We start from the raw sequence: 15,098 nt of genomic DNA on the forward strand, positions 1-15,098 counted from the left end.
CCCTTCCATTCATATCAAGATTCATTTTCAATTTTCTATATATACAGAAGATCAGTTTAGCATATATTAAGTAAAGATTTCAACAGTTTGCACCCACATAGAAACACAAAGTGAAAAATACTGTTTGAGTACTTGTTATAGCATTAAATCTCAATGTACATTAAGGACATTGCACATTAAGGACAAAGCACATTAAGGACAGAGATCCTACATGAGGAGTAAGTGCACAGTGACTCCTGTTGTTGACTTTACAAATTGACACTCCTGTTTATGGCATCAGTAATCTCCCTATGCTCCAGTCATGAGTTTCCAAGGCTATGGAAGCCTTTTGAGTTCTCTGACTCTTATCTTATTTAGACAAGGTCATAGTCAAAGTGGAAATTCTCCCTCAGAGAAAGGTACCTCCTTCTTTGAAGACCTGTTCTTTCCACTGGGATCTCAATCACAGAGATCTTTTATTTAGTTGTTTTTTTTTTTTTTTTTTTTTTGCCAGAGTGTCTTGGCTTTCCATGCCTGAAATACTCTCATGGGCTTTTCAGCCGGATCCAAATGCCTTTAGGGCTGATTCTGAGGCCAGAGTGCTGTTTAGGACATCTGCCATTCTATGAGTCTGCTGTGTATCTCGCTTCCCATGTTGGATCACTCTCCCCTTTATCTATTCTATCGGTTAGTATTAGCAGGCACTAGACTTGTTTATGTGATCCCTTTGACTCTTAGTCCTATCAGTGTGATCAATTGTGACCTGAAATTGATCACTTGGACTAGTGAGATGGCATTGGTATATGCCACCTTGATGGGATTGAATTGGAATCCCCTGGTATGTTTCTAACTCTACCATTTGGGAAGCTTTGTTTAAAAAGAAAAGGCTAAGATGGTTGGGCTGGTTGTTAAGACATCACTTGGGATGCCTACATCCTGTATTACAGTGCCTAAAGTTTTAGTTGTGGCTCAACTCTCCATTCCAGAGTCCTGGGAAGGCATACCCTGGGAGGCTACAGTAGTTCTTAAGTAGTTGGGCTCCTACTACCCTGTTCAGATATCTGTATTGAGTACCCAGCTCCAATGCTATTGTGGGAATTTAAGGATTAAACCCTCTCTCTTTCTCTCTCTGTCTCTCTATTTAACTCTAAAATTTAAAATGCTGAATTTTAAATGAAAAGAAATAATATTTTATGGATAATGCTAAAATCTCTTGAAGATCACATAATTCTCCCAGCTATTCATAATTTAAAAAATGGATTCTAGAAGAGAAAGATCTCCCATTGCTAGTACAATCCCCAAATTCCCACAATTGTTTGGTCTGAACCTCGGGTCAGAGCCAAGTATGAGATACTCAATCCAGATCTCCCATGTAGATGGCAAGGGCCCAAATACTTTAGCCATTTCTTTCTTTCTCACAGGATATTTATTGGTAAGAAGCTGGACTCAGAGGGTTGAAGCCATGAATGGAATTCAGCCAATTTGAAATGGGACTGTGGTATCTTAACTGGCATCTTAATCTTTAGACCTAATGTCCACCTTGTCAGCTAAATATTTGATATGCCATCTTCAATCACTACTCTGCAGGGAAAGGGCTATAACCCCACATTGTTTTAATTAACACATACTTTAACATGTGTGAGATTTTCCCTATAAGAATCATTGCTCAAAAAACATCAACTGCATGTTACACATAAACATGACAATGCTAGATATTGTGGGTGATGCAAGGGTAATGCATAACTGTATCTGACAACACTCTAGTGAGAAAAGGGGACATACGCAAAATATTTATATAATTTATATTACAGGTGAAAGCTAACTGTGATAAAAAAGAGATGAGTTTCAATGAAGAAGATGAAGCTGAGCTAAATGCAGGGGCTATAGGGGCCTGAAGTAGGTGGACATCTTCCAGAATTAAGATAGGATATGCTAGATGATAAAGTAGAAATAATTTAGTATATAAAGGCATAATTCATCCAATTTAATTGAAGTATAGACTAAATAAAATGAGGTAGTGAATGACAAGTGTGTGAAAACCATGTAGAAATGAAAACAAAAGCATTTAGTTAAGATGGAGCATTTTTGGCCGAGGCTCACTAGGCTAATACTCTGCCTGAGGCGCCGGCACCCCAGGTTCTAGTCCCGGTTGGGGTGCTGGAATCTTTCATGGTTGTTCCTCTTCCAGTCCAACTCTCTGCTGTGGCCTGGGAAGGCAGTGGAGGAGGGCCCTGTACCTGCATGGGAGACCAGGAGAAGCACCTGGCTCCTGGCTTCAGATCAGCGCAGCATGCCAGCCATAGCAGCTGTTTGGGGAATGAACCAACAGAAGGAAGACCTTTCTCTCTGTTTCTGTCTCTCTCTCTCTAACTCTGCCTGTCCAAAAAAAAAAAAAAAAAAAAAAAGACGGAGTATTTTTGAATTGTTAGGCAATGGTATATCATTAAATTTTATCAGGAAAATAATATACTCACAATTTTATTAAGGATAAGATAGATTGAATAAAGGATGTGATTGATCATAGGAAGCAAAGTTAATAAACTCCAAAAATTTAATATTTCACTTTTTATTTTCCCATACCACTAATTACTCATTTTCCTGGATTTTATTAAACACATGCATATATATTATATTTATACATATATACACACATCAATACACAGCTTAATATAGAACTTTTATTATATCAAGAAAAAATATAAATGTGGATTAAGATAGAGCTTTTGTTTCATACAATGTTTGACCTCTATTCTTTTTCTAAAATTTCAGATATTTCATTATTCATATACTGCTTCATATGTGATTTACAACATACATACTAGGTAAGTTCTTTGGTTTTCTAGATTTTGTGGGAAATTGTTGGTGTAGATGTAAATTTTTTCATGTAAAAATATTTACATTTCTTCAAGGGAAGTTTGGGAGTTAAATCCTCCAGAAGTAGAGGACTCCGTCTTGCAGTATGCAGCCTGGGGTGTCCAGGGACAGCAGCTGGTAAGCACAGGTTTATGCACCAAATAATGTTGGTTGCAGCGGTTGGGATAATCTTTACAGAACAATTACCTTGTGAAAGTTGATGTTTTTCTAGGTTCTTTTATAGCTTTTACCTGATAATCTAACTTACATATCAAATGATACTAGTATTATAATATCAATTAAAAAAGAATAAATTTATTGAATTATATATAATTAAACTGTTAACAATGGAACTGGAAGAGATCGAAAGATAATAGGGGCAAGTCCTGTGCAATTTCTATTACCTACCATTATCAATTTTCAAATAAAACCCAAACCCAAAAGATACTATTCTTACTGCATTCTTCAGGCTAAAAATTTTAAACAAATTTTCAGTAGTCTCTTAAGAGAGTCTTTTTCATCAATTATTTTCTGAAGTTATCACAGATTAAAAAGGGAATTATTGATAATTTTTTGCATTTCTTTTTTTTTAAATCGTTCCAAAATTCTATATGTGTAATACCAACATAAAGATTTTCTCAAGGAGATTATGCCTGGGGACTGGTATTGCCTGCTTCTACAGCATCTGCATTCTCAAGTGTATTAAGTATTGCCAAATTGATTTCTAAATTTTCTGGTGTTTATAAACCTGCTAGGGACGATGAGAGAGTTTTATGTCCTTATCAGCACCTTGTTTTTCCTTTTTTAAAGCAAAATCATTTATTTGAGAGAAAGACAGACAGAAATAGATATTTGGGTCTGGTGCCCTAATAATTCTAAGAGCTGAGGCTGGGCCAGGGCCAGAGTTGAGAGCCTGGAAGCAATCCAAGCCTGACATGTGGGTGGCAGGAACTCAATGCTTGAGCCATCATGGATGTTTCCCAGGGTCTGAGCTAAAAGTGGAAATAGAACCCAGATATTCTGATATGGAATATGGGCCTCTTAGCACCAGACTGCTTTCTTCTCAAATTTTAAATTGGTATTAAATAGTGTTTTATGTGGCTTTATTAACAACATTCTTACTTTGAGCAAGGGTAACTTTTAAGGTAGTTATTGGCTAAGTTTGCATTGCCTAATATGTGAGAGACCTATTTTTTGCTCATCCTCATTTTTGTATTTTTTATTGCAAAGAGTTCCTTATTGTCCTGGTTATTAATACATTATTCAGCGTGTCTTCTCTCAGTTGTTGTCTTTATTTAAAACTGTCTGTTTTTCATTCTTCAACAGAATTTTGTAATGTATATAAACTGATTTCTCAACTATAAGATTTGTATTTTCTATTATTTAAGAAATCCTTACAATTAGATCCTACATTTTTATTTCAATCATGTTCTCATGAAATGATTCAAGTGGGTCATCCATGTCCTAGTCCTTGAACCATTTGAAATAACTTTTTGGGTATAGAGTTAATTCATTATCCATTTTTATGAACTTTGCAAATGGTCAACAATCAATCATCCCATTAACATTTTATTGACTGCTTCATCTGCAGTGTTATCTTCCATATGTATATGAGTATTTTTCTGCCTATTTTTTCAACATCTCTGTCCAAGTCCCAAGACAAATATGCATTAATTAAAATTCTGCTCACTAACAGATCAGGCCATTTCAAATGCTTTTTCCATTTTCTGATTGATTTTAGCTGTTCTTGACTTTTTCATCATTCATATGAATGTCAAAATAAGTTTGAAACTTACACACTTACTTTTGGAACTTGAATGGCATGACTTTAAAATTGAGCCAGTATTGGCAAATTAACTTCTCAGTGATTATTAATATTTATGTCCATAATCATTTTAAATATCTTCAGTAATTTGAGAGTTCTTTAATATAGCAACAATTTTTATAATTTTCTATCTAAAGATTTAAATCTTATAATTACGGTTGTTGTTTTGAATGCTTATATTTCTTAGTGTTTTAAGAATTGGTTTGTCACTGGTGAGTAGAAGTGTCCTCAAGTTATTTTTTGGTTTATGTATATAGCAACCTATATAAGTGTAATGATGTTTCATTTGTTAATTATGACATTTTATTCATTTCATCTTTTATATATTTCTATTTTTATAAACTAATTAATCACTAGGTAACCTATGAATGTACCTAGACATAGAAAAACTTTTTGTGTGAGATTTTAAAAATGGGAACTATTAGGACTGCAGGATTAAGTTTCAAAACTTCTTAGTTACTTTTGATTATTTGCTCACTTCGAAAAATGTACCCCACACAATTTTTCAATTTTTAGATTGGATTGACATTAGAGTGTTTCATTATCCTTTTCTTAGAATTTGTGTTACTTTTCTTCTTCATTCCTAATATAATTTGTAAGTACTTTATATTTTTCCTAATCACCTTTGGTAAGTATTTGTAAGTTTTATATTCGTCTTCTCAATGCTCAAGTTTTAAATTTATTTTATTTATAACATCAGTGTTTTCTTTATTTTCCAACATAAACATTAAAGATGATAGAATTCTCAATGAATTAATCCTAATCTTCACCCAATAAATTTGATAGTAGCATTAAATAGGACTTTAGTTATGTTTTCCAATTTCCAATATGATGTATTATTAAGGACAATTATATTGTCTGTTTTAAATTTATTTAAAAGGTAGAATTGGTTTAAGACTAATATGCAGAAGTCAGAAACAAGAGTTGATATTTACTTTGAAATGGATACAACTGGTTTTATGGCTTACTAGGGTTATTTATAAATGTTTTCTATATGAAAGATAGTTTTATGTATAGTGTCTAAATGTGCCTCTTAATTATCATATCCTCAAGACTTATGTTTCCTTACTAATGGTGGATATGTGATTTCTTTCTTTAGTAATCTGTCAAATTTGCATTCCATAGTTTGAAGCATGTTTTTAATAATAAGGAAGCTTTAAATGATAAATAAATCACAATGATTTTAAATTCTTGATAGTTAGACCAATGATTTTTTCCTATTCATCTTTAAAAATTCTAAGGAAAATATAACTATTTTCCACAATGTTTCTTAAGCTTATTGGTGAAATAGGAAATATTGCTAAATATTTCACATAATAGGAAGACTGTAGATTAACATAATATTACTGAATGTTACATGTTTTCATACAAACAAAATTCTAGACCATGGAATATTCTGTAAGTAAATATACAAAATAAATGGTTTCTGCTAGTGATTATTCATGTATCCTTGGCATGGTAAATTTTCCTCATATTTGACATAAGTAAAATGAGAATTAACTCTGCTTTGTGGCCTCAGTCATATAAATTTAAATTGTTTTAATTTATAAAATGCCTTTGGAATACTTTTTGTTTTCAGAAAATAAAAAGGGTCAAAAAAGAGTTATTGAGTAGTTTTCATGATAGACTGTTCATTTTTAAAAATCAGAGCTTTTCACCGGTGCCGAGGCTCACTAGGCTAATCCTCCGCCTTGCGGCGCTGGCACACCGGGTTCTAGCCCCGGTCGGGGCGCCGGATTCTGTCCCGGTTGCCCCTCTTCCAGGCCAGCTCTCTGCTGTGGCCAGGGAGTGCAGTGGAGGATGGCCCAAGTCCTTGGGTCCTGCACCCCATGGGAGACCAGGAGAAGTACTTGGCTCCTGCCATCGGATCAGCGCGGTGCGCCGGCCACAGCGCGCCGGCTGCAGCGGCCATTGGAGGGTGAACCAACGGCAAAGGAAGACCTTTCTCTCTGTCTCTCTCTCACTGTCCACTCTGCCTGTTAAAAAGAAAAAAAAACAAAAAACAAAAAAAATCATAGCTTTCATACAGGAATATTTCCAGAGAAATCTGTGCAGATTAGTTTAACATATGAAACATATCTTTCATATACATAAATGACATTTGTCATGTTTTGATTTATGAATTATTTTTGTTACCATTTCACCCACATAGACAGTTTGCTTTTATGCAATGTCAATTAGTCATTCATAATTTTCCTCCAGAAATCTCTTATTTAAGATATATAAGCTTCATGAATTTCATAAATACAACTTTAGAAACATAGTGATTCTTCCCATCCCCACCCTGACCCTTCTTCCTCCTCCTATTCCCATTCTTATTTTTTACTAAGATCTATTTTCTATTTTCTAATAACTTTATACACATAATATTAACTCTATACTAAATAAAGAATTCAACAAATAGTATGTTAAAAAAATGACCTCTTCCTCAACAGTGGACATAACGGCTGTTCAAAGTCATGGCATCTAAGTGTCAATTTCACTTCTACAGATTACTTTTAGATGCTCTGTTAGTTACCACAGATCAGGGAGAATATATGGCATTTATCCTTTTGGGACTGATTTATTTCACTAAGTATAATGTTTTCCAGTCCAATTGTTGCAAAAGACAAGGTTTCATTTTTTTTTATTGCTGTGTAGTATTCTATGGTGTACATATTCCATAATTTCTTTATCCAGTCTTCATTTCATGCACATTTGGGTTGATTCCATATCTTAGCTATTAGGAATTGAGCTGCAATATACATGGGGGTACAGATAACTCTTTCATATGCTGATTTAATTTTCCTTGGGTAAATTCCCAGGAGTGGGATGGCTGGGTTATATGGTAGTCTACATTCAGATTTCTGAGGTATCTCCATACTGTCTTCCAAAGTAGCTGTACCAGTTTACACTCCACCAACAGTGGATTAGAGTATACTTTTCCTATATCCTTGCTAGCATTTGTTGTTGATTTCTGTATGAAAGACATTCTAATGGTTGTGAGGTGAAATCTCATTGTGGTTTTTGATTTGTATTTTGCTGATGACTAGTGATCCTGTGCATTTTTTCATATGTCTGTTGGCCATTTATATTTCATCTTTTGAAAAATGTCTGTTAACATTATTTGCCCATTTTTTAATTGTTTATTCTGTGGTTGTTGAGTTTCATGAGCTCTTTGTAGATTCTGGATATTAATCCTTTAACAGTTTCCGGGTTTGCCATTCTCTCGGTTGCCTCTTCACTTTGTTGAGTGTTTCTTTTGCTGTATAGAAGCTTCCCAATTTGATGTAATTCTATTTGTCAATTTTCGCTTTGATTGCCTGTGCCTCTGGGTCTTTTCCAAGAAGTCTTTGCTTATGCCAATGTCTTGTAAGATTTCTCTAATGTTTTCTATTAATTTGATCTTATCAGATAATGGATTTAGAACACTGATCCATTTGGAGTGGATTTTTTTGTCTGGTAGACCCCTACCTTAATTCTTCATACTTCTGCATGCAGAGATCCAGTATTCCCAGCACTGTTTGTTACAGAGACTATCCTTGTTCCAGGGATTGATTTTATTTCCTCTCTCAAAGATAGTTGGTTGTAGATGTGTGAGTTGATCTGGAGTTTTAATTTGTTCCATTGGTCTATCCATCATTTTTTGTGCAACTACTAGGATGTTTTGATTATAACTGCCCTGCTGTATGTCTTGAAATTTATGTTCATCAGGGAAGTGGTCTATAGTTCTCTTTCTCTGTTTCATCTTTTTCAGGTTTAGGAGTTAAGGTGATGCTGGCTTCATAGAAAGAATTTGAGAGGATTAGCTCCCTTTCAGTTGTTTATTATAACTTGAGAAGAGCTGTAATTTGTTCTTCTTTAAATGTCTGATAGAATTCAGCAGTGAAGCCATCTGGTCCTGGGCTTTACTTTGTTGGAAAGTCTTTATTTCTGATTCAATTTCCATCTTGGTAATGGGTCAGTTTGGGTTTTCTGTGTCTTCATGGCTCAATTTAGATAGGCTGTATGTGTTCAGGAATCTCTCCATTTCTTCTAGATTTCCTGATTTATTGGCACACAGCTCTTCGATGTAATTTCTGATGATTCTTTTTAGTTCTGTAGCATATTATGTTATCTTTCCTTTTTCATCTCTAATTTTATTGAACTGGTACTTCTCCCTCTCATTAGTTTGGCCAATGGTGTGTCAATTTTTTTTTTTTTTCAAAAAAAGAAGCTCTTCTTTTCACTAATCTTTTGTAAATTTTTGTTTCAATTTTGTTTATTTCTTCTTTAATTATAATTATTTCTTTTCCCCTACTAATTTTGGGTTTAGTTTGCTATTGTTTTCCTAGGTCCTTGAGATGCATTGGTAGCTCATTTATTTGGTGCCTAATTTCTTGATGTAGGCATGAATTGCTATAAATGTTCCTCTTAACACTCCATTTACTGTATTCCATAAGTTCTTTTTAAGATGTTTTTTATTTATTTATTTGACAGGTAGAGTTACAGACAGTGAGAGAGAGAAACAGAGAGAAAGGTCTTCCTTCTGTTGGTTCACTTCCCAAATGGCTGTTATGGCTGGCACTGTGCTGATCCGAAGCCAGGAGCCAGGTGCTTTTTCCTGGTCTCCCATGCGGGTGCAGGGCCCAAGCACTTGGGCCATCCTCCACTGCCTTCCTGGGCCACAGCAGAGAGCTGGACTGGAAAGGAGCAACTGGGACTAGAACCCAGCACCCATATGGGATGCTGACACCACAAGCAGAGGATTAACCAAGTGAACTATGGCACTGGCCCCATGTATCCCATAAGTTTTGACATGTTGTTTTGTCTTCTGCATTCATTTCCAGAAATTTTCTTATTTCTCTTTTGATTCCTTCTATGACCCACTGTTCATTCAGGAGCATGTTGTTCAGTTTTCATGTTTTTGCATATGTTCTAGATATTTTTGAATTGTTGATTTCCAGGTTCATTCCATTGTGGTCAGAGGATACATGGTATAATTTCAATTTTTTTTTTTAATTTGCTGAGATTTGCTTTATAACCTAACATGGTCTATCCTAGAGAAAATTCCATGCATGGGTAAGAAGAATATATATTCTTCAACAGTAGGATGAAAAGTTCTGTGTATATCTGTTAGGTCCATTTGGTTTATAGTGTCAATTAACTCTGTGGTTTCCTTGCTGATTTCCTGTGTGGTTGATCTATCCATGGCTGGAAGTGGGGTCTTGACATCTCCCATTACTATTGTATTGGAATTTATGTCTCCCTTTAGATTCATTAACATTTCTTTTAAGTAGCAAGGTGCCCTCTAGTATGTTTTAATATCTGGTATTGTGATGCCTCTGGCTTCGTTTATGTTGTTTAAGACTGAGTTAGCTGTTCTGGGTCTCTTGTGTTTCCATATGAATTTTATCATCATTTTTTCTAGATCTGAAAAGAAAGTAGGTGGTTGGTATTTTGCTTGGATAGCACTGAATGTGTAAATTTCTTTTGATAATATGGAAATTTTAATGATATTAATATTTCTAATCCATGAACATGGAAGTTTTTCCATCTTTTGTAATTTCTATTTATTTCTTTAATTGTAATTTTCATTGTAGAAATATTTCATGTCCTTGATGAAGTTTATTATAAAGTATATAAAATATTTGGTAGCTATTGTGAATAGGACTGATTTACAAATTCTTCTCAGCCATGGCATTGTCTGTGTATGTAAGGGCTAGTGATTTTTTGTGTCAATTCTATCCTGCAACTTTACAAAACTTTCTTATGATTTCTAATAGTCTCTTAGTGGGGTCTTTAGGTTCCTGTATATGTAGAATCATGCCAGCTGCAATCAGGGATAATTTGACTTCCTCATTTCAAGTTTGTAGCCTTTTGCCTGCTTTTTCTTGCCTAATGACTCTGGCTAAAATTTCCAGTACAATACTAAATAGCAATGGTGAAGGTGGGCATCCTTTACTGGTTCTGGATCTTAGTGGAAATTGTTTTAACTTTTCCCAATTCAATCTGATGCTGGCTAAGGATCTGTCCTATATTCCCTTGATAGTGTTGTGCAATGTTCCTTCTAAACTCAATTTCCTTAAGGTTTGTTTCATAAAAGGATGATGTATATTTTTTAAAGATTTATTTTATTTATTTGAAAGTCAGAGTTACACAGAAAAACAAAGAGAAAGAAAGATCTTCCATCCGCTGGTTCAGTCCCCAAATTGCTACAGTGCCATGGCAAGGCCAGATCAAAACCTGGAGTCAGGAGCTTCTTCTAGTTTTCCACATGGGTGCAGGGGCCCAAGGACTTGGGCCTATTTCTGCTGCTTTCCCAGGTGCATTACCATGGAGTGGAAGTGGAGCACCTGGGACTTGAACCAGTGCCCATTGCATTGAATGTGTAATTTTCTGCTTTCAGCTTGTTTCATAATGTTTAGCAAACTTAAGCATAATTAGTAAGGCTGGACGAGTAGTGACAAATTTGTTCAATCTGTTTGTTGTGGAAGGTCTTTCATTTCACCTTCATTTATAAGTGAGAGCTTTGTAGGGTACAGTGTTAATATTTTTTTTTTCTTTTAGGACTTGAACTATGTCTCTCTATCCTTTATTTGTCTGTAGGGTTTCTGATGAGCAATCAGCTGTCATTCTGATTGGAGATCCTCTGAAGGCAATCTGGTGTTTCTCTCATGCACATGTTGGAATCTTTTCTTTATGTTTTACTGTTGAAATTTTGACTGTGTGTGGAGAAGATATTTTCTTGTCATGTCTATTGGGAGTTCTGTGTGTTCCCTGTACTTGGATGTACCTTTGTTTCTCCAAATTAGGAAAGCTTTCTGTTATTTCACTGAACAGGCCTTGTAATCCATTATCTAAATTCCTAATATTTGTATGTTGGGTCATTTGAATGTATTCCATAAATCTCAAACACTGTTTTTAATTTTTCTAATTTTATGTTTTTGGTCTGACTATAAAATTACCAAAGATTTGTCTTCTAGCTCGAGTATTCTTTCTTCTGCCTCACCAATCTCTTGTTAATGTTTTATGTTCATTTTTATTTGACATATTGAATTTTGTATTTCTAATATTTCAGATTGATTTCTCTTCAAAATCTCTATTGTATGGGAACATTTTTTCATCCATGTTATGTATGGATTTCTTCAACTCATGAATTTGCTTTTCATTGCTTCTGAGTGATCTTGTGATCATTCTTTTGAATTCCTTGTCAGTAATTTTATCAATCTTCTTGTCTTCACATTCTAATATTGACATATTGTGTTCCTTTGGAGGAGTCATTTTGTCTTCCTTGTTCTTGTTTCTTGTATTTATTTTAAACCATTTGTTTAAATGCTTGTTGATTTTCTCCATTGATGGTTTTTGTATTTGAACTGTGCCTCAGTAGCTTAGTGGAGTTTCTGTTCCTTCCATGACTTCACAGAGGTGTGTGCTAGTTAGGGGCAGGAAGCTCTGGTTAGTGCTCAAGTGTGGGGCAAGAATACAGGGTGACATCCAAGTTGGGCATGGTAGATCTCCTCTAGTGTCATCAGCAGGGAGGGTATTTTCATGTCTGTTGACATAATCACAACCTCATCTGCATCTTCTAGGGGATCAATGCTCAGGATTAGCCCAGTTTTCAGTTTGAGCAAAAATCCTCTGCAATGACTCATCCCAGGCAATCTAGGAGCCATGAGCCTCTGATGCCAGAAACAGTGACTGAGCAGAAACTCAGCTTTACTCCATGACCTGTCGTGAAGTCACAGGATTCCCATTACCACAGCACATAAGCCTCCCACAGTTACACAGTTCCGCTCTCTGCCATGTGAGCCTGCCCCATCTACAGAGAGAGCAATCATTTCCTGATGCAACTGCCTGTGGGTGCTTTGCCTTGGCAGTCTGAGCTCTAGAACCTGGGGCAGGTTGAGAAGATGGGCGCATCTCACAAACCCAAGTGGGTGACCAGCCCCCTATTAGCCCTCCCAACCAGACTCAAAGTTAGTGGGAAATGCAGAAATGCACATTTTTTCCCTCTGGTAAATCCCTTGGTTGTGTGCACGAGAGCCTCCACAGCCTCTACTGGTGTCAACATTATGCCTTCTCCTAGCCAGTTACCAGGTGCCCTTGTAGAGGGATGGGCAAATAGAAAGATGCTTTTACTTTGCTAGGTTAGGTGGATACCCTTCCTCCTTCCAGGGCTCCACCTGGACTCAAAGTCAGCGTCATTCCCAAGGTTCTCCCTAATACAATATCACCTCTGGAATAGCCTGCTGCATTCTGCCCTCACCTAGCTCTCAGAAACTGGCATCTTCTCCAGCCCCCAACTGTGGGAGTATGTATTTTATCCCTGCTTGTGCATATATGGGAAGTGTCTGCACTTCCCATGCTGCTCCATGGCGTTCTTCTTCTTTGTGTAGAATGACCACTGCAAACTTCACTCCTGCTCTTCCTTGGGAAAATCTCCTCTGCTTTTTTGTGCTAGCTTCCCCTGGTTGAATCAGTAAATCTTTCCCCTATTCAGCTGTCTTGACATCTCTCCAAATCGATGCATTTTTTTAAACTAACTGTGAAATATAATATTAACGTTTGTGAAAATTTTATTGTAGGGATGAAATAACAGTACAATAAATAATATTATTCTTGGTCTTTAATATTCCATGTATTTCAGATAGGACTTAAAAGGAACACTGAGAAAATTAGGGTTTGCTTAAACTATTGAGACACACATAGACAGTTCCCAGACAGTAAGCATGAGGTTGCTAAAACATCTTTATCATTGTGTTTCAGAAAGAAATACTACAAAACATTCTATATTAATTTTCATTTCTGTGCTAAATGGTTGAATAGTTGAAAAAATTATATGAAAAACAAGCCATGAAAGAAAAATGAGTGCATTGGTTCACAAACTGAAGATTTTAGACAGGATATGTTCTTTTGTCTTGTGGATATTCAGAGAAATTTTCAAAGAATATTTTAATCTGCCTTTGTGGGGCAATCTCTAGATCCATTCCATTGTGATATGCCTTAAAAGTGGAGGCAAACATAGACTTATGCAAGATATAAGTATATCCAGTTTGATTTACAGAGAATTGTGATCAAGGGATTCACAGAACAATGGTGAGTGGACATCATTGAGGGGGTAGGTACTTCAACCCCTTTGCTTCATTCTGATGCTGGGAACAAAAGACCTAGCCTTCAGTGCTCCAGGCAAATTCAGGACACAAAATATTTTAGAATCCAGAAATCCAACATAATTTCACCTTGGTGTTACTGGATAGTCCTTTGAAAATCACATGTTGACAGGTTTAAATGAATTATTCTCCAAGAACATGCATACCTTTGCCAAAACACTTTGATAAACTAAGGAAGTAGCATTAATTGCATGTTTTTGTTTTGTAATTCTTATTTGTTGTTGATTTCTTAATTTCAGTATATTTATAAGAATTGAACAGATTCTAAAAACATACTAAAAATGTAAGTCCTCTCACAGAAGTCATTGCAGCTAATTGAATCCCAGGTCAACTGCTTAATTGCTGTTTGACTTGTGAACATTATTTAATAACTATATACCATATCTAATATTTAAAATGAATATAACAGTAGAACTTTCAATAATATTGTGATATTTTATGTATTAATATGTATATAAACACTTTGAATAATATCTGATCTATAATAAATATTTTATAGACTTTAGTTTTTATAACATTCCAAAAAAGGCATAAAAACCCTTTGTTATATGGATTTTAACACCTGAAGGAATTTTAGTATAAGCAATCTTGTGAAAAATTAAGCCTAAATAATTTTCAAGTTCCTTTGAGTAAGTTTTGGGAGGTAATCAGTATTTGTTATCTTTTGTATGTATGCCAGCCTGAATTCAATGAAATTTAGGACATATAATTACAAATGGCTACCAGTCCATTTCATTTAGGTATGTCAGACTGTCAATACTTGAATCCACCAGAAAACACAGCAAATCTGATTTTACTAGAGAAGAGTAATTACAATATTTTAATTAATTTTGAATGAAATAAATTAGACTCCTGCTGTATTTACTAAGGATAATTAATTTCTTATCCTTAACTATAAGTTTCTAGTTTTATTTGCCATGAAATAAATTACTGGCTATAGAAAAGATAGATAAAGTAATGACATAGTTTACAGATGGAGGCTATATGAGTTAAAATACAAAACACTGGACAAAAATTTCAGAGCACTAAGTTGTGAGGGAAGGTGCTTTGGACTTGGGAGATTTTGTGGAAAAAAGAACACAAAACAATCTTTAAAAATGCACATTCAGATCAGGTAATGAGTAGAACAATTTGGCTATAGTTAATGTTTTATTTAGATATAGATATAGATATAGATATAGATATAGATATAGATATAGATATAGATATAGATATGATACAAGACATGTATAGGTTGGAATAGGTTAAAGGACAAAGAGTTTTTATGAAAATAGTAACCAAAAGAAGAGTAGAGATGAGCATTCTAATAT

At 35.0% G+C, this 15,098-nt stretch overlaps 1 protein-coding gene across 4 annotated transcripts in view; it reads left to right on the forward strand.

The window, feature by feature from the left end:
- Positions 1–15,098, forward strand: part of DPP10 (dipeptidyl peptidase like 10) — a 1,526,588-nt gene that overhangs the window by 1,371,207 nt on the left and 140,283 nt on the right. For all 4 annotated transcript variants that reach the window (XM_051849637.3, XM_051849636.3, XM_051849638.3 and 1 more), the window contains exons 6-7: positions 2,749–2,801; positions 2,889–2,970. In XM_051849637.3, the coding sequence (XP_051705597.1) occupies positions 2,749–2,801; positions 2,889–2,970 (135 nt within the window). The remainder of the gene's footprint in view (positions 1–2,748; positions 2,802–2,888; positions 2,971–15,098) is intronic.

This window comes from Oryctolagus cuniculus, chromosome 3, assembly GCF_051225735.1.
Source record: "Oryctolagus cuniculus isolate XC-2025 breed Fujian yellow rabbit chromosome 3, ASM5122573v1, whole genome shotgun sequence".
Taxonomy (NCBI): domain Eukaryota; kingdom Metazoa; phylum Chordata; class Mammalia; order Lagomorpha; family Leporidae; genus Oryctolagus; species Oryctolagus cuniculus.